The sequence below is a fragment of the Esox lucius genome, chromosome 17, assembly GCF_011004845.1.
Source record: "Esox lucius isolate fEsoLuc1 chromosome 17, fEsoLuc1.pri, whole genome shotgun sequence".
NCBI classification, from domain to species: domain Eukaryota; kingdom Metazoa; phylum Chordata; class Actinopteri; order Esociformes; family Esocidae; genus Esox; species Esox lucius.
The window spans coordinates 218,849-245,486 of record NC_047585.1 but is presented as its reverse complement, the minus strand read 5'-3'; the positions used below and the strand labels follow the sequence as shown (position 1 = coordinate 245,486).

Below are 26,638 nucleotides of genomic sequence, written 5' to 3'. Positions count from 1 at the left end.
GATTGAAGCTGACAGGTGTGCAGGACATCCGGTTTGTAGGGTGGGACTTCCGTTGTGACATATGCATGTCCGCTGACTTTGTAATTTATGATTACATTGATGTGTCCGTGTTTGATGTTTTACAACACCTGATGAGCAAACCAGACTAGTGTTATAACAGGTAGTGTTATAACATGTTTGATGTTTAACAAATGTGTCTTAGGGTTCCGGAATGTTAAATTCCCAGGCAATAAATAAGTGTTGTGATAGCGGCAAGATGATTGGTGTTTAACAAATGGTGTTCGGATATTCTATAAACCCCTCGGTATATTATCTTCTACAAGTGCTACAACAGATGGCCTACAACCGGTGGTTGTTAACCTTTCATGTTTTATGGGATGATTGGCGTGATCTATGTATTTAAACGACGCAGACATCGGTGATGGTCATTCAGTCTTGCCTGAGTAAACTTTTTTTTTAATATTTATTTTTATTTTGGGAGCAAAAGGTTGTGTTTAGTAATCATATTCAGTTCCCTTTTTGTATTGATAATTTATTAAAAAATGTTTTGTCCCAGACAACAGAAGGTCGTGGGCCCTCATTTTCTGATATCCCCACAATGTGTATATTCTGCCGTCTAGTGTAGTTTTCCAAGTACGCTACCTTCTCCCTCAAAGCATCGTTCTCTTTAGCCAGCAAAGTTTGGGAAACTTCCACGCTGCTCAGTCTCTTGTCGAACTCATTCAGCCCGTCCTCCACCTCAGTAATTTGTTGGCCATACACACTCATTATCGAATGTGGAGAGGCAAGAGATGCCCGGGTCTCCTCCCGAAATGAGTTTAGAGAGGCTTGCAAGGCAGTAACTGCATTTGCCTGCGCGTCCATGTTGTTAGCAGTAGCACCCGTTTCTGTGCTAATTCTAGTCGAGGAGTTCAAATCGCCCCATGTTAGGTTTTCCCACTTTGTCGTTGGGCCGGTTTGGGAGGCATTCATCCACTCACAAGGTAGTAAAGTCACTTAGTGTGTGTTTCCAATGGAGTTTAATGTTTACGAGGTCCAAAATGTATACATTTGATAGAGTTCTGCGAGTTCTACTCACTACTAATGCTCAAGCGCGCCCCCTTGCCTGAGTAAACTTACCAACACAATACAAAATATGGCGGATTGTGGGACGATCAATGTTTTGGGTGAAATTTTTTTGAAAGCTAACATCTTAAACGCAGCTTAGCGATTTGGTAAGAAATTACAAATGGACAGCAGAGATGCAATCAACATGCCAGCCCCAAAAAAAACGATGCATAGTTTACCCGAATCCATCAACTACACCAGGATATGTTGGCACAGGAATGGAAATTTGACGATGGTCGGACCGGTGGATACATTTTCAACCCAGAGCTAGCGGAGGTTGCTTTTTATGAATTACCCAAAGGCCATGAGTTTAAGGCTAGTGTAACTGATCAAATGGGTTTTAATGCTAGTTTATGGGACAACTTTCGAAAAGCGTTTTATTTGGGGCCAAAACAAGGCCCTCATAATATGGTAGATGTACGGTTTCAAGTTGTCGAGGGGATGAAAGAGTATGACTCTGTTAGATTGGAACTATTTCCGGAAAATGTCAGCAGGTTACATTGTGACTGCGGACAGTTATACTAACGTAAGACCCTGAAGCCCCGCCTTACGCTAACACCGTCCTCAACACAGCATAAAAACAGACAGACTGCCTGTGACTATCAAGCAGTCCTCAGCCTTGGGTTCTTCAATCACCGCTTGGTTGTAATCTTGAGACATGTTTAGTAAATTCTTCCGACTGCTTGATAGTCACAGGCGGTCTGTCTGTTTTTATGCTGTGTTGAGGACGGTGTTGTCTTCAGCAAACTGTTTGCGGGCTTTCCTGTGTATCATCTTTACAAGAGGCTTCCTTCTGGGACGACAGCCATGCAGACCAATTTGATGCAGTGTGCGGCGTATGGTCTGAGCACTGACAGGCTGACCCCCCAACCCTTCAACCTCTGTAGAAATGCTGGCAGCACATCTGGATATGACGCAAATCAAATTATTCAAATTAAATCAAATTATTTGGTCTTATTTGGTCTACCATGGCGAGGCCTGTTCTGAGTGGAATCTGTCCTGTTAAATCACTGTATGGTCTTGGCCCCTGTGCTGCAGCTCAGTTTCAGGGTCTTGGCAATCTTCTTAAAGCCTAGGCCATCTTTATGTAGAGCAACAATTCTTTTTTTCAGATCCTCAGAGAGTTCTTTGCCATGAGGTGCCATGTTGAACTTCCAGTTACCAGTATGAGGGAGTGTGAGAGCAATAACACCAGATTTAACACACCTGCTCCCCATTCACACCGGAGACCTTGTAACAATGAGTCACATGACACCGGGGAGGGAAAATGCCATATATAATATATTTACTAACTGTTGATATTTTGCTTTATGGCCTGTTTAATTGCAGAAAGTCAGCAAGTGACAAAAAGAAAGCTTTAGCGAAGAATTAGCAAACACAATCTGCCATTGGAACACAATGGTGATGGTTGCAGATTATGGACCTCTGTACACCTATGTGCAACCCTGTTTACAAAAAAGTTGGGACACTGTGTAAAATGTAAAGAAAAACAGAATGCAATGATGTGCAAATCATTTGAACCCTATATTCAATAGAAAATAGTACAAAGAACAAAGAGACCTGTGGGTAGGAGGGCCAACAGTTTGTGGCATGGATGTGAAGTGTCCCTGATGATGGTGCGTGCCCTATGCATACACCAGTTTTCACCACCCGTTGCAGGGCCTTCCGGTCGGCCACGGAGCATCTGCCAAACCATACTGTAGCGCAGTTAGTCAGAATGCTCTCGATTGTGCAGCGGTAAATGTTCACAAGAATCTTGGAAGACAGACGGGCCTTCTTCAGCCTCCTCAAAAAGTTTGGGCGCTGCTGTGCCTTTTGACCAGGGTCGAGGTATTGAGGGTCCAAGAGAGGTCCTTGGAGATGTGGACAACCAGGAATTTAAAGCTGTGCACACGCTCCACCTCGGTGACAACGATGAGAACTGGGGCGTGATTGCAGCCTTTAGACTTCCTGTAATCCACAATGAGCTCCTTGGTTTTCTTTGCATTCAGGGCCAGGTTGTTTGTCAGTGCACCATGCTGCTAGGCACTTGACCTCCTCCCTGTAGACACGTCATTTTCACTGATCAGGCCTACCACCATGCTGTTGTCTGCGAACTTGACAATGGTGTTGGAACTGTGTACAGGAACACAGTCGATAGTGAAGAGGGACTACTGGTGGGGGCTCAGCACGCAGCCTTGTGGAAAACCAGTGTCCAATATCCGGGTGGAGGAGATGAAGTTGTCTGCATCCCACAAATCTCCATCAACTGCAAGATGCTATCCTATCAATATGGGCCAACATTTCTAAAGAATGCTTTCAGCACCTTGTTGAATTAATGCCATGTAGAATTAAGGCAGTTCTGAAGGCGAAAGGGGTTCAAACACAGTATTAGTATGGTGTTCCTAATAATCCTTTAGGTGAGTGTACATATTATACATGTTCAATGATTGGTTTATCATTATCACATGACCCCAGACTTTACCACCCCTCCCATAGTCCTTATTTGTGGTCTATGTAGGCCCTCCCCATTTCTTCACAGAGCTGTTGGAAGTTATTTGTTTTACTGGGGTCTTTGTTCTGTTCATACACAAACACCAGGGGGGAGGGGTGTAGTTTACATCATCCATCTCAGGTCCTGGTGTAGATTGTTGATCCGTTGTCGGCTGCTGCTCCCGAAACCCTTGGCTCACCTCCTGTACTCTGCCCTTTTTCTCAACAGAAGTCACAAACAACATTAACTATGAATTCAGGAAGTCAACCTCATTCCATCCTAATGATTATTGTAGTTTTAAAAAAGCATGTGATTACCCCAAAATTAACCCCTGAGGATAACATTTGGAAAATTACCGTACATCACTTTCAAACTTACAGAACCCAATTACAAGTTGTTTTTGCAGTTTAACATACTGTATTGGAGACATGATCTGCACAACAATTTTGAGATGTTTTGGAGTTCGGAGTTGTCCTTTTAAGAGATGAACGTTACAGGGGGTCCAAGCGGGGCACAGGAAGCATATTACTGCATGTTCTCACTAGAGAAATGTTTTGCTATTTAAAAATGCCCAATACCGCTAGTAGTCAGGATGTCCAATCGAAGGAGAGGAAATTAAAACAAAACAAAAAGACCTTGAAACCAGAAATTCTCCTAAACATATGATAATCATGGTATTACAGAGGGGATATATATTGTAGTGTGAAGGCTAAAAAGTACAGAGTGGCTATACATTTCTGAAATACAATAGGGGAATCAAACCAGGGTCAGACTATTGAAGAACAGGGATGTCCCCTCTACACCACAGGGTCTACTGGTGGTACTTGCAGCTCTCAATCCTCTCCAAATGTACCCCAGCCATTACAGTTTTGCTGAGATAATGTGGGTAACAAAACGTTTGTAACGGAACTAAAGTGTACTGTTGTACAAAGATTATTATAGATGGCTAGCTAATAGCTTTACATCCTACTTATAACGAAATCAATGACTCCAATCACTCCATGACTGGTTCCTTTCTTTGGAAAACAATAACAGTATAAAACAGGTCACGTAATACACATTTTCTCGCAAATAAATGAAAATCATGGTATTTCAGATATGTATTGTTGTGTGAAGGCTGAAAAGCACAGAGTGGAAAAGCATTTATGAGATACAGAATTTGGAATGTCTGAAAAGGGAATCGAACTGGGGTTAAAACATTTAAGGACCAGGATGTTCCCACTACACCACAGGGCTAGCTGGCAGACTTAGTCTCATCAGGTTGTGATCTATAATACCCAAAATAGCACACACGGATGCATATTTTGAAAATCCACCAGAAACATTAACAACAATATAACTTTTAAAGACAATAGTCCAGTCGTCCTTAACACCAATTGTCATCCTAATCCATTCAGCTGTTTCGAAGGAAATGTCATTTAAGTGCGTTTTTATCAACAGCAAAATCATGAGAAACATTGGTTATGTTTATAGTGCCCCCAAGCGGTATTTCTGTATGAGACTTTTTCTGTCCATTCATGAGAGACACATGTACTAGCATATTTCGTTTCATAGCTGTTTGATATTCCATTTGGGATTAATGGACTTCTAAAGTCATAGACCCGCCCAGCTCAATTTGATTCGCTGATTTCGGCTGTACTATTTGAGATATCAACTTTCCTTATATAACTTTTAAAGATAATGGTTCAAAGGTCCTTCACACCAAACGGCATGCAAATCTGTTCAGCGGTCTCGGAGGAGATGTCGTTAACGTGTTTTTCACCAAATTCAAAATAGAGGGCGAATTCAGTGAATTTAAAAGACCCCAGAGACTTTTTTGGTCAGCATGAGAAGGGGTATATCTGAAACTTGGTTGCATGTCTCTACGACATTCAGTTCATGAGATCTGAGCTTCACTTTTTCCATTTTTGACTGAGTGCTACATTTTCGACTGAGTGCCACCATGAGGAGTATGGGTACCATCTACAATCAGGCTAAGATTGGAGCGTTTTGAGCCAGAGGGGACCGAGCTATGGACCTCTGAAAATGGCCCTGGAGAATAATAATAATAAAACGTACAAACATAAAAGGGTTCCAGCAACTTCGTTGCTTGGCCCCCAAAATATAAAAAGATTACTAGGTGCTTAAAATGCAAAGCTAATTATGCTTTGGAATCTCCACTAGATGTGTTGATAGTGAACTAAAATCACATACCACCTTAAAAGAGAAAAAGACAAAGCTGCATATTTTATTCAAAGGTAGGCTAAAACAAATGTGATTTTCAATAGACTAATAACCTTATAATACGTTAATAGGTGGCCGAATATCATAGGAGGCTCTGAGTCTACTAGTCTACATAACCAAAATACTGTAGTGACCTTGACTGAGCATTTAGTTAATAATTTTGTTACAAATACATTTGAAGTCAGAGGTTAACCTACACTTAAGTTGAAGTCATTAAAACTCATTTTTCAACCACTCCACAGATTTCATGTTAACAAACTATAGTTTTGGCAATTTTGTTAGGACATCTACTTTGTGCATGACACATTATTTCACTAATAATTTACTTTATCACAATATCAGTGGGTCACAAATGTACATACACTACGCTGACTGTGCTGTTAGACAGCTGGAAGATTCCAGAAAATGTTGTCATGGCTTAAGAAGATTCTAAATGCTAAATGACAATTTTAGTCAATTGGAGGCCTACCTTCAATTCAGTGCCTCTTTGCTTGGCATCATGGACAAATCAAAAGAAATCTGCCAATACCTCAGAAAAAAAAAAAGTATAACTCCGCAAGTTTGGTTCATACTTGGGAGAGATTTCCAAACGCCTGAAGGTACCACATTCATCTGTACAAACAATAGTACACAAGTATAAACACCATAGGACCAAGCAGCCATCATACCACTCAGGAAGGAAACGCTTTCTGTCAGCTAGAGATGAATGTACTTTGGCGTGAAAAATGCTAATCAACTCCAGAACCTCAGGAACTGACCTTGTGAAGATGCTGGAGGAAACGGGTACAAAAGTATCTATATCCATAGTAAAACAAGTCCTATATTGACATAACCTGAAAGGCTGCTTAGCAAGGAAGAAGCCACTGCTCCAAAACCATCATAAAAAAGCCAGACTACAGTTTGCAACTGCACATGGGGACAAAGGTCATACTTTTTGGAGAAGACCATCCCAACTCTAAAGCAGCATCATGTTGTGGGGGTGCTTTGCTGCAGTATGGACCACACAGACTGATATATTCCACACATTCCACACAGACTGATATACTTCAAATGTTTATTTCTTTTAATTTTGATGATTATACCTGACAACTAATGAAAACCCCAAATTCAGTATCTCAGAAAATTTGAATATTGTGAAAAGTTTCAATATTGAAGACACCTGGTGCCACACTCAAATCAGCTAATTAACCCAAAAGTTCTGTAGGCAACACAATCAGACGACCATTGACACCTTGCACAAAGGGGGCAAGACACAAAAGGTCATAGCTAAAGAGGCTGGCTGTTCACAGAGCTCTGTGTCCAAGCACATTAACAGAGAGTCGAAGGGAAGGAAAAGATGTGGTAGACAAAAGTGTACAAGCAATAGGGATAACCGCACCCTGGAGAGGATTGTGAAACAAAACCCATTCAAAAATGTGGGGGAGATTCACAAAGAGTGGACTGCAGCTGGAGTCAGTGCTTCAAGAACCACCACACACAGACGTGTGCAAGATATGGGTTTCAGCTGTCGCATTCCTTGTGTCAAGCCACTCTTGAACGAGACACAGCGTCAGAAGCGTCTCGTCTGGGCTAAAGACAAAAAGGACTGGACTGCTGCTGAGTTATGTTCTCTGATGAAAGTACATTTTGCATTTCACTTGGAAATTAAGGTCCCAGAGTCTGGAGGAAGAGAGGAGAGGCACATAATCCACGTTGCTTGAAGTCCAGTGTAACGTTTCCACAGTCAGTGATGGTTTGGGGTGCCACGTCATCTGCTGGTGTTGGTCCACTGTCTTTTCTGAGGTCCAAGGTCAACGCAGCCGTCTACCAGGAAGTTTTAGAGCACTTCATGCTTCCTGCTGCTGACCAACTTTATGGAGATGCAGATTTCATTTTCCAACAGGACTTGGCACCTGCACACAGTGCCAAAGCTACCAGTATCTGGTTTAAGGACCATGGTATCCCTGTTCTTAATTGGCCAGCAAAGAGCTGGGACCAAAGTAACAAAGGCTACCATCAGTAACACACTACGCCGCCAGGGACTCAAATCCTGCAGTGCCAGACGTGTCCCCCTGCTTAAGCCAGTACATGTCCAGGCCCGTCTGAGGTTTGCTAGAGAGCATTTGGATGGTCCAGAAGAGGATTGGGAGAATGTCATACGGTCAGATGAAACCAAAATAGAACTTTTTGGCAAAAACTCAACTCGTCGTGTTTGGAGGAGAAAGAATGCTGAGTTGCATCCAAAGAACACCATACCTACTGTGAAGCATGGGGGTGGAAACATCATGCTTTGGGACTGTTTTTCTGCAAAGGGACCAGGACGACTGATCCGTGTAAAGGAAAGAATGAATGGGGCCATGTATTGTGAGATGTTGAGTGAAAACCTCCTTCCATCAGCAAGGGCATTGGAGATGAAACGTGGCTGGGTCTTTCAGCATGACAATGATCCCAAACACACCGCCCGGTCAACGAAGGAGTGGCTTCATAAGAAGCATTTCAAGGTCCTGGAGTGGCCTAGCCAGTCACCAGATCTCAACCCCATAGAAAATCTTTGGAGGAAGTTGAAAGTCTGTGTTGCCCAGCGACAGCCCCAAAACATCACTGCTCTAGAGGAGATCTGCCAAAATACCAGCAACAGTGTGTGAAAACCTTGTGAAGACTTACAGAAAACATTTGACCTCTGTCATTGCCAACAAAGGGTATATAACAAAGTATTGAGATGAACTTTTGTCATTGACCAAATACTTATTTTCCACCATAATTTACCAATATATTCATAAGAAATTCTACAATGTGATTTTCTGGATTTCTTTCTAATTTTGTCTCTCATAGCTGAAGTGCACCTATGATGAAAATTACATGCCTCTCTCATCTTTTTAAGTGGGAGAACTTGCACAATTGGTGGCTGACTAAATACTTTTTTGCCCCACTGTTTTAGGGGCATGGCAGATGCCAACAAAAAGGGCATAGCAATAATCCCAACGGGAATAGACAAAATCCAGGATGAGTCATTCAGCAACTAGTTGTGACTGTACAGGTTGTTGTGACTTAACAGGTTGTTGTGACTGCACAGCAAATTGTGTCTGTACAGGTTGCAATTTTTGCATGTTCCATAATTTACCTTGTTGACAGTTGTTTGATCCAATCACCATTACCAAACAAGTGCATGTTACAAATGTACTCAAATCATGTGTTTACTAAATTACATCCAACAAACATGAAAGATGGAAAAGCAAAAACTATCATAAAAGCACAAACAATCATAAAACGAATGAGTCTGGAAATGTGGTTAGTGAGACAAATGTAATCCTGATTGTGACTTCATTGTTACAGCTCCGGAAAAAAATAAGAGACCACTGCTCCTTTTTCTTTCCTTTCCTTTCCAAAAAAGTAGAAAAGGAAAGTTTTGAGTGAAGAACAGAAGCGTTCAATTTGCAGTGGTCTCCTAATTTTAACCCTTCTGATCTTCACTCAAAACCTTCCTTTTCAACTTTTTTGGAAAGGAAAGAAAAAGGTGCAGTGGTCTCTTAAATTTTTAAGAGACCACAAAATAATTATAATAGCACCAGCTATTCCAGGGTGGTTTAGGTTGAGAGGATAGTACCGTGAGGCTGTAGTACTGTGAGGGTCCAATGTGAGTATGAGGGGACTACATGCAATGAAATCTGATAGACAGACCGGCGAGAAAGTTTAAATCAGGAAAATCTCATTCACTCTGATACATTTTGTGAAAAGAAATATTTGAAATATTAATGTAAAACATAAATTATAGATGTCTTCTGGTAATTTACTCTAGTATTTATTGCAGTAGTACAGTAAAAAATGCAAATGCAGATTCATGTTACTCTGTTACTTTGTTTATTTGTTTGTATTGTTATGTTATATAGTGCTTTAAAACAAATTTAAGTGGCATAAGACTTTTTCACATAGTATTGTATGTAGAAGCTCTATAAAAGATTAATAGAAAAGATTAGTGTTTTGAAAGTTAACATAAATATGAACATGCCTCTGTGTGCAGGTATCCCTACAGCCATGCTGGAGCCTACAAGACCGCTGCCAACCTTGCCCGCTCGCCGAACCCACTCCACCTCCGAGAAAAAACATGATCGTCAGTCACGCCCACCACGTCCACCTTCTGGTGACAGGCCCTACTCCCCAAATGGCAAACCCAACATCTGTGATGGCAACTTCAACACTGTGGCATTCTTTAGACGCGAGATGTTCGTCTTCAAGGTGAAACTGCCTTTTTAGAGCAAACCCTTTACAAAGTGTTACATTAGCAAGACTGTGGGACAAAATTGACAATTTCTGAGTTTTTAAGAATTTATTTTTCTGAAAGTGTTGCTGTACAGTTTTTTCAGTATTCCCTCTCATCATTGGGATGACACCTCTTGTTTAACCTTGGTTGGGAGTGTTAGTAGGGTGAATTCAGAATTATTGGGACATTGTTAAATTATATATACATGAAATTAGTTTGAATTGGAAATATAGCAAAATCAATAGGACATATAGGCATTGACAAGGATAGAAATAATTATTTTTTTATTATAATAATAATTTTCCTTCAGATTTTGCTTTCATCAAAGAATCCTCCATTTGCCTGCTCCCACAGCCCCTCAACAGGGTTGAGATCCGGTGGCTGTGCTGGCCCCTCCATTATTAGCAGAGTACCAGCTGACTGCTTCTTCCCTAAATAGTTCTTGCATAGTTTGGAGCTGTGCTTTGGGTCATTGTCCTCTTGTGTTATGCTGTGTGACTGATTAATCTAATGTTATTTTAATGGACAATTTTTGTTATATGTTTGTTAGAGGAGAACATAATTTACATCCATCAGCAATGTTTTTGGCCAGCAGTCTTAGCTAACTCAAGGAAGGGAATGATTTGTCCCTACCTTATAGCCACGACCAAATACTAGGCAACCTTAAGGCATTACATACATACCGATGAATGAGAGCACTCAAATGTCCCTTTGTGTAAGAATTCTTTGTGTAAAAATGAATGACAAATTAAATCACAATAGTTCATATTTGAGTGCTGATTGGTCAATAGGCTTATTCAACATGTTCAATTGTGTTAACACATTCATTTAAACCCAAACAGCATTCCGCAATGAAGGATTTAGCTCTGCATGTCAAAAGGCTGTAAATAAGACAGTCGTTGTGGTGAATTTCCTGCCTCCGCGGACAGCGAATGCGTTTTCATTTCCTTTTGGTTTGTTTGCTTGGTTTACCCTATGTTGCTACCTGGGTGTCCTGTGTAGTGTGATGGCAATTCCATCGATCGACACTCTTAAAGGAGTAAGAACAAAATTCTCTTGGCACAATTTAACAGTTTTATTAATTATTTGCAAATAAGAGAGACGCGTCAAATGCTTACAAATATAATCGTCCGAGGAGTCTCTAACTCAATACAGGTCATTCAACAGTATTTATTACAGTAAAAAAGGGGTGTGGTAAGTTGTTGCCCATCTGTCTTGTGTCATATAGGTTTTTACCCAAAGGGCGGGCTGTCCCACCACCTTATCCTTCCTGCCATAATGTTTACTGTAGTGTTTACCTAAAGGGCCCAACTGACCTTACTTCCCCCCAAGGACCACATTCCTAAGGAACAGAGAGGACTGACACCCTTCTTTGTCTAGGCAGGAGGACCTGGCCCAAATACCTAATAATCCTCTGATATCATGCAGACGTGTGTCACAATCAAAGTAAAGATTTACATACCAGCCAATGGAAAGACAGACATTTCTCAAATGTACCTTAGTTCAAAATTTCCATAACAGTAGCTACCCAGGTGTTCTGTGTCAGTCTTTGTCTCTAACCACTACGCCATTTAACAAAGGATTGTCACTGACTCAATCAGAGTTCGCTCTTCATGGCCGACTTTTGTGATGGTAATTTTATCGATCAGAACTCATTAATAAGGAAGTACAGAGACAAAATACTCTTGGCACATTCTAACAGTTTTATTAATATTTGCAAATATGAGAGACGCGTCAAACGCTTACATACATAATCATCCGAGGAGTCTCTAACTCAATATAGCTCATTCAACAGTATATATCACATAGAAAAGGGGTGTGGTAAGTTGTTAACCATCTGTCTTGTGTAACATTTACCCAAAGGGCGGGCTGTCTCCCCACCTCATCCTTCTCAACTCCTGAGGAGTTGTCTGGATGTCTGGATAATCAACAGAGACACTAAAGGGTTATACAGATTTACGAGTACCCCTCTAATCCACCTGTGCCGGTCAAGGATGCTGGTCAAGGATGTCCCCCTAGGACAAATACCAGATCCCAATCGGCATCTTTAACTAGTAACTCATTCATTCTCACATCCAAACAATGGGACTCAGTCCTTTAAACAGTAAGAATGCATCAGGTTTCAAAATGTCCACAACACTTTGCTTACACAGTCCGGCAACATCTTACCTTTTTAAATACTATAATTTAATGAGACATCACTTTTTTAAATGGAGGGGTGGCAGAAATTTGAGCTATAGTTTTCACGGTACGGTGAGGATCAGCACCATCGTGCCGTGCACTCCCAGTTCCCGTCACTCCACGAACTCACCCTGGAATCATTCATTGTCTTGTCTCCCATAGTCACACACACCAGGTCCCAATTATGTCATCACTATGTGTTTAAATCTTTCTCCTCTGCTCCCCTCACTTGTCAGTTGTTGTTGCTATGTCACGTAACGGTTTGCTACTAAGCCAGCTCTTTACTTTCATTCAGTTTGTTTGTACTGTTTGTTTCAATTAAAAATCGACTGCAATCCGCCTGCGCCTGGTTCCTCTCCACCACCACTGTTACAATAGTGTTGTGGCCCACCCATGTTTACTAATGGGTTTGAATTATCTTAATAAAACCCCACAACTGTTAAGCTTTTGAAAGTAATTATGTTCAACTCACATACTGTCAGCAGTGTTTTACTGTATAACCATTACAACTGTATGGAGATTGCTTCTGAATTATTGCAAATGTGCAGACCACAATTTACAAATGTATATTACAATGTGTAAAAAGAAAATACAATTTACAAATGAGCGTAACATCCAGAACAAAATGATCATGATCTGCAAATACAAAACATGATCCACAAATATTTCCCTCACACCTTTGAACAGTAAATTCACTGTTTGCGGATCACATATTTGTGGATTGGTTCCTATTTGTTGACTCAAGTTCTGCCATATTTTATACTACATAAAAATCTACAATTGCACACATTCTACAAACAAATACATCATGATCCATAAATAGGAAACACGTTCCACAAATGTAAATGAGAATCTTCAAACAAACACGTTTTAAATTCACAAATACTTAACGTTCTGTAAATATGAAACACGATCCGCATTCGGAATTCACAATATGCAAAATATTTTCATCAGGTGAAGAGGTATTTGTGAGTGACATTTGAGTTTGTGGAATGTATCGTATTTGTGGATAGCAAACTGTGTTTGTGGATTGGTTACTGTTAGTTGACAGAATTTTGACTTGCAGTCCAATGAGGCTAATAGGGTTCTCTTCACTAGCTTTCTTTACACCATCTTGGCCTGTCAGGCACTTGCCTTTAGTCTTACGTCAGGTCTTGGTTTGAGAGCGACAAAGTGTGATGTTTCTTAGTACTTGGTGGCAAAACCCTTGTTGGCAATCACAGAGGTCAGATGATTCTTGTAGTTGGCCACCAGGTTTGCACACATCTCAGGAGGGATTTTGTCCCACTCCTCTTTGCAGATCTTCTCCAAGTCATTAAGGTTTCAAGGCTGACGTTTGGCAACTCAAACCTTCAGCTCCCTCCACAGATTTTCTATGGGATTAAGGTCTGGAGATTGGCTAGGCCACTCCAGGACCTTAATGTGCTTCTTCTTGAGCCACTCCTTTGTTGCCTTGGCCATGTGTTTTGGGTCATTGTCATGCTGGAATACCCATCCCGACCCATTTTCAATGCCCTGGCTGAGGGAAGGAGGTTCTCACCCAAGATTTGACAGTCCATGGCCCTGTCCATCGTCCCTTTGATGCAGTGAAGTTGTCCTGTCCCGTTAGCAGAAAAACACCCCCAAAACATAATGTTTCCACCTCCATGTTTGACGATGGGGATGGTGTTCTTGGGGTCATAGGCAGCATTCCTCCTCCTCCAAACACGGCGAGTTGAGTTGATGCTAATGAGCTTGATTTTGGTTTCATCTGACCACAACACTTTCACCCAGTTCTCCTCTGAATCATTCAAAAGTTCATTGGCAAACTTCAGACAGGCCTGTACATTTGCTTTCTTGAGCAGGGGAACCTTGTGGGCACTGCAGGATTTCAGTCCTTCACGGCATAGTGTGTTACCAATTGTTTTCTTGGTGACTATGGTCCCAGCTGCCTTGAGATCATTGACAAGATCCTCCTGTGTAGTTCTGGGCTGATTCCTCACTGTTCTCATCATCATTGCAACTCCACAAGGTGAGATCTTGCATGGAGCCCTAGACCGAGGGAGATTGACAGTTTTGTGTTTCTTCCATTTGCGAATAATCACACCAACTGTTGTCACCTTCTCACCAAGCTGCTTGGCGATGGTCTTGTAGCCCATTCCAGCCTTGTGTAGGTCTACAATCTTGTCCCTGACATCCTTGGACAGCTCTTCTTGGTCTTGGCCATGGTGGAGAGTTTGGAATCGGATTGATTGATTGCTTCTGTGGACAGGAGTCTTTTATAAAGGTAACAAACTGAGATTAGGAGGACTCCCTTTAAGAGTGTGCTCTTAATTTCAGCTTGTTATCTGTATAAAAGACACCCGGGTGCCAGAAATATTTCTGATTAGAGGGGATCATATACTATATTTCACTTATTAAAATGCTAATCAATAATTGATATGTGTTATTTTTTGATTTTTTGGTTGTTATTCTTTTTCTCAGTGTTCAAATAAATCTACCATTATAATTATAGACTGATAATTTATTTGTCAGTGGGCAAACGTACAAAATCAGCAGGGGATCAAATACTTTTTTCCCTCACTGTAGCTCTCGCATAGTAATTTCATTGTTTCTTTCTTTGCCAGGGTGATAATGAAAATTGCTCCTGGTTCAGCTCTACATTGCACAACTATTTAAAACGAAACATGAAATTATGTCCTGACACCTCAACATTCTTATTGACAGTAGTATCTACAGTGTATTCAAGCAAATACAACAAAATGCAGGCATATGCAATGTGCTTATACCCATCTTAAATAAACGTGCCAGCATCATTTGGATCACCACATGACCTTGCTGATTTTTATTAATTTATATACCATACTGATTGACCCGTGTGGTTACGTTTTTTTAAAATACAACCTAATGACATTTGCAGTATGCAGGGTTTACAGTATAGTAGGCTATATACAACATACAGGTGGTGGTCATAAAATTAGAATATCATCAAAAAGTTGATTTATTTCAATAATTCCATTCAAAAAGTGAAACTTGTATAATGTATACATTCATTCCTCACAGACTGATATATTTCAAGGGTTTATTTCATTTACTTTTGATGATTATAACTGACAACTGTAGAATCTGAGCATTAACAATTACAAAATGAATGTACGTTTCATTGGAAGTGAATGTGCCTAGATAATGAGAACAACAGAAACCTCTCTGTTTAGATTATCTCTCAGTAGGTAGCGCTCTAATGACAGGAATGTTTACGATGGCCATATGGCATGGGGGTTGACTCCTAAAAAGTTAGAAACGCCCTTAATGTATAGGCTAGCTGGTAACCAACATTACAGTGAGAAGAGATTGACTGAGAAGAGATTGAGGTTGTGTAAGGAAGACCAGGTCCGTAACCTCGTGAACAAGACTTTCTAATGCTGCAATAAATAATATACTTTCTCTCTCCCTTGACAAACGGGTATGCTAATTATTACAACCACTATATGAAACGGCCGATTTCTAACATGATGCTGCCGCGACCCGATGGATATGTTTTAACGATTCTGCTGAACTTCGGTTGGAGAGCTTAGGGGCTCGATTTGCAATCATGAGGAAGAAGTTGTTTTCCCGGTTACTGGTTACTGAAGACAACTGAACAGTGAGTCGTAAAACTATGCCATAGAACGAACTGTCAAGATTGCAAAAAAGCGTTAGTTTGCCCAAAGAAGCCCTATGACGACCCGACTAGGCCGTGATTTTTATTGCGTGGAATCTGTCTGCGGGTGCGGACAGTCCGTCTCAATTTCTTGGGGCGTTGACCGGTGTGCTTCAGTGCTGAACTGTATTCCATGTCGGCATAGTATGATGACACTCCATTTTCCTTTTCGGGATTAGTGTGTGATATTGTATTTTTCGGCAATTATACAGTGACTTGTACAAGTAAAAATATAATGCCGTCCAGTTGTACAAATACAACAAGAGGACTGCAGCCTCTGACGCGCATGATGCGTTCATGTTTAAAAAGCAAGGCGCGAATAGGATACCATCAAGAACGAAAAGGATCATTAACAACGATGCCTGGACTCGAAATAGACAGAAAGAAAAAGAACGTTTTCCGGCTAAACAAGATGGATTCCGAGGAAGTTGTATATGGACAGATGGAGAGTGTGGTACAGACGAAGAGAGAAGACAGAGGAAAGTTAAGATGGCCGAGAAAGGACAAAAGTCGAAAGGCGCAAAAGGAGACAATCGAAATGGACGAAGATTCATTCGGTTTGACCACCTGGCTGACCGACAGTAGTCTCAAGATGGAGTCTCTCTTATGGGATCCTGGAATCATGGACGATACTAGGAACTGACGTGAGCTTTCATAATCATTGATTCAGAGTTCTTAAATGTTTATTTCCTAAAAATGTATCGTACCTAATCATTAAATGAAGCTGGAACTTATCAAGGAAACCTGATCACCTTCCTCGGTAATAGCCAAGCTTATTTAAGTAAATATTACATGTAGTTTGAGAAGCAATTGAATGTTATATAGCATGTTTTAATAGGCATTCGAAATAGCCTGTTTTGTTCTGTCATGCTTGAACATGTTTTAATAGGTATTCAAGGAATAACCTGTTTTGTTGTGCTTTGTCATGTGTACTTGTGTAATTTTGAGAATAAAAATGAATCTAACTTTGCGAATTCCCTAAAATTTAGGAGGTTACTCAAGACACTGTGTTTTTCATGAGGTAGTTTGGCCGTTGCCTGTAAAAATTCTAAAGTTGTATGCTGTCGCTATGCTAATACAATTGCCCTGGTGGTTGCAACAGGTAAACCACTGCACATGGGCTGGAGTTTTTCACTCCTACAATTTAGTTGCACAGTTTATCCCCTGGGGGCCAAATAATTTAGTTAGGCATGTGCCAAGAAACTACAGGATATTATAAATGCATGATAGCCAATTTCACAGACCTGTGTGATGGTACTGTGGCAAAGACAAATTTGAGAGCTGTTTAGCTATGTGGTAAAATTTGTTAATGGGTTATATATATGGTTTATAATTCCTTCGCACGAGCGACCGTGTTGCACATTGATGTCTTTGTATTAGTGATTGTTCGTGTTTTTTAACTTGTTCACTTTGTTTTGATGAATATACAGGATGCAACTCCTTATCGAATGGATTATAGATCCATCCCTACTACCAATTCTCTATTTTTCATGTCTGTCCTGAAAAGATGGCCAGTGTGGGTTCAGGATGGCGCCTCCTGTAGCCTTATTTGTCATTGTTCTGCATTCACTCATGGTGTCATTTTCCATTGACTTACTGAAGTGAAGGCGGGGGGATGCATGATATGATAATTGATTATGATTGGAAAGAGTTGAGCTTAGGGCTCAAGGCAAATCAAATTGGTATTTATAAGGAGTTTTGTGAAAAAATTAGTTTTTCCTGTTTGCATAGTTATAACGGAGCATTGGCATCTGTTATGTTTTACATTTTCCATTTACAGGATGTTTTTAATTGGTTTATTTGGAAATTGTTTTGTTTGATGTTAGGTCTAACATTTTAATGGTTGAATAGTATAGATCTAACCATTTCTGATTTGGCTAAGCAAAGTCAAGTCTGACAATTTGATTCCCCTGCTAGCTGCTATTGGGCATTAATATAGCACAAGGAGTCATAAAACAACCAAGCCAGTTCTGGATGGGAAAGGAACTTTGACATAGACTTTTATGGAAACTTGTCTGAATAGAGTGTACACTTCACCCTTATGATGGAACTTCTGAGATCCACAAGTTTTCAGGACTGATCTATTGTCTTCATTGTTGGGAGTTGACGGAACCATACCCAGTGGATGAAAGTCAGATGGACTGTTGAACCACACTAATCGTTGTTTTGCAGTTATACTTTCAACAGATCAGGACATCACAACCCCTTTTCTGATGATACATCACGTCACTGACTGGACACAGACAACTGAGTGTGTGAGCACCAGCAACATGTTCAAGAAGGACTTCTACAACCACATTGGTTGAATCTGTTTAGAATTTTCCTGACCACTCACATGGCAGAACGATGCCAGGGTCAGATCACTTGGCTTCACACTCCATTTCTAGATGAATCATCGACAGCGAGATGAGAGGAGAATCCACCTGAGTCCTGAAGGACTCCAAATACTACAGGTCAGAGTACCACGGGCCAGTTGACTGGAAAGGTCATATGGTCCCAACACAGTGGAAGACACTGTTGTGGTGTTAATCTTGATTAAGTGAAGTGTTGGAAACTCACTGTTCCATTACACACCTACACTGACTTGTTAGGACAACCAGGCAAATTGCTGGGTCCACATCACACTGCAATAACTGATATTTGAACTTTCATCACTGATGCAAGACAAAGAAAACTGAAGACAAGAACTTGATTGGAAACTAACTTCTTTCCTTACAATCTAAGATTTTCCTAAATAAACTTATATGGTGATTTCATATGTATGAAGGTTTGTTTCTCGCAAGACAGGTGGGAAACTCTATACGATGACAATCCCAGTATTGGACTTCGGCGTATTTGTGATGATGCTTAATTATCTACATTATGATGACTATCATGGTATGTTTGGACAGGGAAGTGTCCCCTATTATAGGTAGTCCCTGTCAAAGGTAGATGTTTTCCCTATTTTATAGGTAGAAATCTGTCACAGGTACAACAGGTTATGCATAAGTCTTTTGTCGTATGGATCATGATACGGTCAAGGGGGGTTTTGATTGTTCAATGGACTTTGGGGGAAATGTTTTAATCATGATGTCATGTTGAGTCTGGTTTTCTGCTGAACACCGTTAACACTGATAATAACCTGTTGATGTCAATGTTTCTTGACCTTTATAATCTGAGGTGGGGACAGGATTGATAACTCAACGTATGACAGTCATGTGTCGGAGTGTGGTGTGTCAATTGTCTTGTATCAGATAATCAGATACTCATTTTAGTCATTTGTAACATATACGTATGGGCCTCTTCTTTTCATTAGGAATTGAATTGTAATGTTTTATCAAACATGTAATGTTTTTCTTTAAATGTTTGATAGGGGGGACTGTAGAATCTGAGCATTAACAATTACAAAATGAATGTACGTTTCATTGGAAGTGAATGTGCCTAGATAATGAGAACAACAGAAACCTCTCTGTTTAGATTATCTCTCAGTAGGTAGCGCTCTAATGACAGGAATGTTTACGATGGCCATATGGCATGGGGGTTGACTCCTAAAAAGTTAGAAACGCCCTTAATGTATAGGCTAGCTGGTAACCAACATTACAGTGAGAAGAGATTGACTGAGAAGAGATTGAGGTTGTGTAAGGAAGACCAGGTCCGTAACCTCATGAACAAGACTTTCTAATGCTGCAATAAATAATATACTTTCTCTCTCCCTTGACAAACGGGTATGCTAATTATTACAACCACTATACGAAACGGCCGATTTCTAACACAACTAATGAAAACCTCAAATTCAGTATCTCAGAAAATTCAAATATTGTGAAAAGGTTCAATATTGAAGACACCTGGTGCCACACTCTAATCAGCTAATTAACCCAAAACACCTGCAAAGGCCTTTAAATGGTCTCTCAGTCTAGTTCTGTAGGCAACACAATCATGTGGAAGACTGCTGACTTGACAGCTGTCCAAAAGACGACCATTGACACCTTGCACAAGGAGGGCAAGACACAAAAGGTCATAGCTAAAGAGCCTGGCTGTTAACAGAGCTCTGTGTCCAAGCACATTAATAGAGATTCGAAGGGAATGAAAAGATGTGGTAGAAAAAAGTGTACAAGCAATTGGGATAACCGCACCCTGGAGAGGATTGTGAAACAAAACCCATTCAAAAATGTGGGGGAGATTCACAAAGAGTGGACTGCAGCTGGAGTAAGTACTTCAAGAACCACCACACACAGACGTGTGCAAGACATGGGTTTCAGCTGTCACAATCCTTGTGTCAAGCCACTCTTGAACAAGACACAGTGTCAGAAGCGTCTCGTCTGGGCTAAAAAAAAAAAGGACTGGACTGCTGCTGAGTGGTCCAAAGTTATGTTCTCTGATGAAAGTAAATTTTGCATTTCCTTTGGAAATCAAGGTCCCAGAGTCTGGAAGAAGAGAGGAGAGGCACAGAATCCACGTTGCTTAAAGTCCAGTGTAAAGTTTCCACAGTCAGTGATGGTTTGGGGTGCCATGTTATCTGCTGGTGTTGGTCCCCTGTGTTTTCTGAAGTCCAAGGTTAACGCAGCCATCTACCAGGATGTTTTAGAGCACTTCATGCTTCCTGCTGCTGACCAACTTTATGGAGATGCAGATTTCATTTTCCAACAGGACTTGGCACCTGCACACAGTGCCAAAGCTCTGCTCTTAATTGGCCAGCAAACTCGCCTGATCTTAACCCTATAGAAAATCTATGGGGTATTGTGAAGAGGAAGATGCGATACGCCAGACCCCACAATGCAGAAGAGCTGAAGGCCACTATCAGTGCAACCTGGGCTCTCATAACACCTAAGCAGAGCCACAGACTGATCAACTCCATGCCACGCCGCATTGCTGCAGTAATTCAGGCAAAAGGAGCCCCAACTAAGTATTGAGTGCTGTACATGCTCATACTTTTCAGTTGGCCAACATTTCTAAAAATATTTTTTTTGTGTTGGTCTTAAGTAATATTCTAATTTTCTGAGATACTGAATTTGGGATTTTCATTAGTTGTATAATCATCAAAATTAAAATAAATAAACATTTGAAATATATCAGTCTGTGTGTAATGAATGAATATAATATACAAGTTTCACTTTTTGAATTGAATTTCTGAAATAAATCTACTTTTTGATGATATTCAAATTTTGTGACCAGCACCTTAGGTATACAAAGGTGTATGAGCTGATAATCCACAGCTCTGCCTTTTTTCTGTATCACCTGTTGATACTGTTATAAGTTTCATGTGACACATCTGTTCTATATTATTATATATGTTTTCTATAACCTCTCTATTGTGCTCTGAATGTTGATGAAACTAAATATAGTATTCAAGTTACTTTCTTTTCTGTGTCAATTTTGTTCATACCCCTTAAAACCCGAACTAAATTCAGAAAGGGGTTTGATACGCTGTGTTTTTTTCATATTTCTTATTTATATTTTAGAAATGTAGCTTTTTTTAAATATGTATTTCATGCTCATCCTACTCATGATGTACATTTTGATTGTGTGTGGTTAATAAAACCACGCTGTATAATGGTTTGAATTAGCTAAAATGTTTGTCAGCACACGAAACATGGTGATACTCTGTATAATCAAGACCTCTAAGGGGTTAGGAAAATGTGTACGTTCTTTCTCTATTGTATCTGGCCATTAAATTCCTGGCTCCTTCTGAAAATATTGTGGTAGCATGCTATCTATTACCTTTATTTTCTGTCACAGTAACATTTGGAGATAAATATTTTCACTGACAAGACAGTAGACTAATATGTTCCAATTTAGAACCAAATGAGTAATGCTAACACACACACGCACCCAGAGAAGTAGTACCACTCCTGGCCAGGTCTTCAGCTAACAAAGGTGAATTTGTAGACCATTTCATCCAAGCTCAAGGTAGATAAGTAAAGATTTTCAGTACATACCACATGTATGTTTTCATAAATGTCCCTGCCTTTGCCATGCCACAAATTCAGAGACAAAGTTTCATCTGCAGCACATCCAGTTGCCATGCTGCTTTTTTCATGCTACTTGTTTCAACCAGGAAATATTAAAAGCCCATCCAAAACTTTGGTGTCACTTAGACATGTCCTTGTTTTCCATGAAAACATACATGAAAGGAGTCTGAATAGGAAATATAGCATAATGTATAATAAATATAATAATTGACAAGGTTAGAAATATTTTTTCATTGAAATAATAATTGGGTCTTTCAAACTTTGCTTTCATCAAAGAATCCTCCATTTACAGATCTTTTACATTCTAGTTGTCAATTTGTTCAGGAAATCTGAAGAGAGTTCACCCCATGCTTCCTGAAGTTGGATTGACTTGATGGCCAATTACGTATCATACGGACAAGCTGCTCCCACAACAGCTCATTTGGCTTGAGATCCGGTCAGTGTGCTGGTCTCTCTATTATAGACAGAATAGCAGCTGACTGCTTCTTCCCTAGTTATAGTTATTGGCATAGTTTGGAGCTGTGCTTTGGGTCATTGTCCTGTTGTAGGAGGAAATTGGCTCCTTGGAGTGAATATGGATTGATCACTCCTAAAAATCTCTCATTGGACTACCACGAAAGCACCCCCAGACCTTCACATTACCTCCACCATGCTTGACAGATGGCATCTTACACTCCTCAAGCATCTTTTCATTTGGTCTGCATCTCACAAATGTTCTTCTTTCTGATCCGAACACCTCAAACTTAGATTGGTCTGTCCATAACACTTTTTTTCCAATCTTCTTCTGTCCAGGTTCTGTGTTCATCTTAATATTTTCTTTTTATTGGCCAGTCTGAGATATGGCTTTTTCCTTGCAACTCTGCCATGAAGGCCAGCATCCCAGAGTTGCCTTCTCACTGTTGACTTTGAGACTGGTGTTTTGAAGGTACTATTTAATGAAGATGCTAGTTGAGGACATTGTGTGGCACTGTTTCTGAACTAGACACTCAAATGTATTTGTCCTCTTGCTCAGTTGTACACCGGGGCCTCCCACTCTTTCTGTTCTGGTTAGAGACATTTTGCGCTGTTTTGTGAAGGGCCTAGTACATAGCAATGTAAAAGATCTTCAGTTTCTTGGGAATTTATTGCATGAAATAGCCTTTCTCAGAACAACAAATGGCAAAAGGGTTTTCTAATGATCAATTAGCCTTTTAAAATGATAAACTTGGGTTAGCAAACAACGTGCCATTGGAATACAGGTCTGATTGTTGCCTATAATAGGCCTTTGTACGCCTTTTTCCATATTCCATTAAAAATCAGCAGTTTCCATCTACAATAGTCATTTACAACATAAACAATGTTTACACTGTAGTATTTCTGATCAATTTGGTGTTATTTTGTTGGACAAAATCTTTATTTTTCTTAGGAAAACAAAGACATTTCTCAGGGATTCCAAACTGTTGAACAGTAGTGTAATCACCTGTGAATTCACATTGATTGAACTTGCTTAAAACCCATCACAAGCAGATGCTAGAGTGAGTCAGCAAGGCACACCTAGTCTAAGCCCCCAGTTAAACCTCAGCTTCTGCCTTAAGTTTTGTCTTCAGCAAGTGAAATGCATGCTCAATTGGGTTGAGATCAGGTGATTATTCTGCCATTGCAGAATATTTCACTTCTTTGCCTGGGTTGCTTTTGCATTAGGTTTTGGGTCATTATCCATCTGTAAAGTGAAGCGCCATCCAATCAATTTCACTGAATTTGGCTGAATCTGAGCTGACAATATATCACTATACACTTCAGAATTCATCCGGCTGCTTCTGTCATATCATCAATAAACACTAGTGACTAAGTGCCACTGGAAGCCATGCATGCCCATGCCATCACACTGCCTCCACCGTGTTTTACAGATGGTGTGGTATGCTTTGCCGTTCCAAACCTTCTCCATACTTTTGTCTTCCCTTCATTCTGGCACAGGTTGATCTTAGTGTCATCTGTCCAAAGAATGTTGTTCCAGAGCTGAGCTGGCTTTTTTAGATGTTATTTGCCTAATCTGGCCTTTCTATTATTGAAGCTTATGAATGGTTTGCACCTTGTGGTGAACCCTCTGTATTTTCTCTCATGAAGTTTCTTTATGGTAGACTTGGATAATGTTATGCCTACCTCTTGGAGTGTTCTTCACTTGGCTGGATGTTGTGAAGGGGATTTTGTATCCAATTCCAGGAAGACATTGGATTTTCTTTACCATAGAAAGGATCCTACGATCATCCAACACTTGTCTTCTGTGGACATCCAGGCCTTTTTGTGTTGCAGAGCTCACCAGTCTGTAATTTTCTTTTCAGAATGTACCAAACTGTTGATTTGGCCACTCCTAATGTTCCAGCTATCTCTCTGATGGAATACTTTTGGTCCCTTGAAAAAGAGGAGGCTACGTAATTCCTAAACCCTTCCTCCACTTTGGATGTGAATACCCTCAAATTAAAGCTGAAGGACTGCACTTTAAGCCCATATTCATTATTTATTTATAAGGGGTTGTGATGGTAATTTTATCGATCAGAACTTTTTTTTTTTTTCTTTTTATTTCTTATTATTAAGTGCAGTCATACAATATGTCACAAATTAACATTTTGATGATACAGTTTTGATGGTAAAGTAAAGTGTCAAGGGCAAGTCTACACATATAATAGCAGTCCATAGATGTCTTCCATCCTAACTAAAATAAATGTGATGGGAAAGATCCTTATCTGTGCAATACCACATATACATTTGGTAGATGATACAGAATTTTTTTACCATACAAATGACCAAAATAAATAATAAATAAGTTAAATAAAAATGAGAAAAATATAGTCTGCATAATAGTCATATCAAATGAAAATGTTGGGCAATGGAAGACCATTTATTTAGGAATACATCTGCATTCAGTTGTAATAATGCTGTTGTATGCTCCATGTTATAAACATTTTGGATTCTTTCCCTCCATTGTGCAACCGTTGGGGGGTTTGGCTTCAGCCAAGAGGCTGTGATTACCTTATTCGCTATTAAAAGAAGGATTCTCAGCAAACATGTTTGGTTATTCTCCTCTATGTCAGCTGGCAGTATCCCTAGCACAAAGTATGATGGTTCGAGAGGTAGATCTATACAAAGACATTTTTTTATTTATTTTTGTACATTTTGCCAATATTCTGATATCTTTGGGCAGTCCCAAAATATATGGGTGTGATCTCCCACCAAGCCGCAACCCCTCCAACAACCGTCTGAATTGTTGCTCCATTTTGATGTTATGAATGGAGTTCTAAAATATCTCATTTTAATTTTCCATCCAAATTCTTTCCAGTTAGGACTACTGGTTACCCTATGTCCTTGACTGCATGAAGTCTCCCACTGCTTATCTGTTATTATTGTGTTCATTTCTAATTCCCATTTTTCTTTAATATCTGAATTATTTCCTTAAAATTCTTCCTGCAGTATTTTGTAAATATGTGAGATGAATTTTGACTTTACCATTCCTTTTGTTATTGATATGAAGAAGCGTTCTATTTCTGTTGGTAGAGAGCAGAGCTTTTCCCGTTCTTGATGATTTTGGAGGTAATGTCTAATTTGTAAGTACCTAAAGAAATCTTGGTTTGGTAAATCATATTTCTCTTTGAGCTGATCAAGTGATTTCAGGGCTGCTCCGTCAAACAGCTGGTCCAAAACTACTAGACCATTTTCTGTCCATTTCAGAAAACCCTTGTCCAGCCTAGCTGGGGAGAACTCACAATTGTTTGCTATCCTTATAGCTCTGGAAATAGTCATGGGAAGCTGTAATTTTTTCCTCACAATTGACCATATTTTTAAGGTGTTTTTACTCCATACATTAGTAATCTTCTTTTTCCCCCATATGTCTTGGTTTAGGAACGGGATTGAATCTAATGGGAAATTTGGGCATTCACTCTGCTCCATTCCAACCCATATAGTGTCAGTATCTTGGGACATCCACGCAACCATTGATCTCAGTTGGGCTGCCCAATAGTATGTTTTAAGGCTAGTCAAGTCCAGGCCTCCATTTTCCTTTGAGCAAAGTAGTCTTTTAAATTTAAGTCTAGGTCGTTTTCCTTGCCAAATAAATTTGGATAGCCATTTCAATCAGAACTTTTTAAGAAGGAAGTACAGAGACAAAATACTCTTGGCACAAATTAAGTTTATTTATTATTTGCAAATTAGAGAGACGCGTCAAATGCTTACCAACATAATCGTCCAAGGAGTCTCTAACTCAATATAGCTCATTCAACAGTATATATCACTTACAAAAAGAGGTGTGGTAAGTTGTTGCCCATCTGTCTTGTGTAACAATTATCCAAAGGATGCTGGTCAAGGATGTCCCCCTAGGACAAATACCAGATCCCTCTCAGCATCTTTAACTAGTAATTCATTCATTTTCACATCCAATCAATGGGACTCAGTCCTTTAAACAGTAAGAATGCGTCAGGTTTCAAAATGTCCACAAATTGGTATCAATTCTTAAACAGTTCACTCATTAAGATGTAGACTGCAACAAAACAGTACTCTTTAACAACATGACCCAGTCAATATCATTACCCTTACTGATTGGAGAATGGAACAAATCTGAAATGTCTGGATCTTCCTTTACATACTTCTAGATCATTACCTTTTTATAAACTCCAAGATCACACATTGTCATTATACAGAATCATAACATAGTACAGCAAAACCTTTTATGTTAAAATCATTGGTCCAAGGAAATGAATTCAAGAGACACATATATTGACAGTATGGGATATGTAGCATCAACACGTGAGTGTGTTACCACC

General features: G+C 39.9%; 1 protein-coding gene across 2 annotated transcripts in view; it reads left to right on the top strand.

Moving 5' to 3' along the window:
* Positions 1-26,638, top strand: part of mmp24 (matrix metallopeptidase 24) — a 160,815-nt gene that overhangs the window by 98,043 nt on the left and 36,134 nt on the right. For both annotated transcript variants that reach the window (XM_013132481.4, XM_029114249.2), the window contains one exon: positions 9,801-10,015. In XM_013132481.4, coding sequence (XP_012987935.2) covers positions 9,801-10,015 — 215 coding nt within the window. The remainder of the gene's footprint in view (positions 1-9,800; positions 10,016-26,638) is intronic.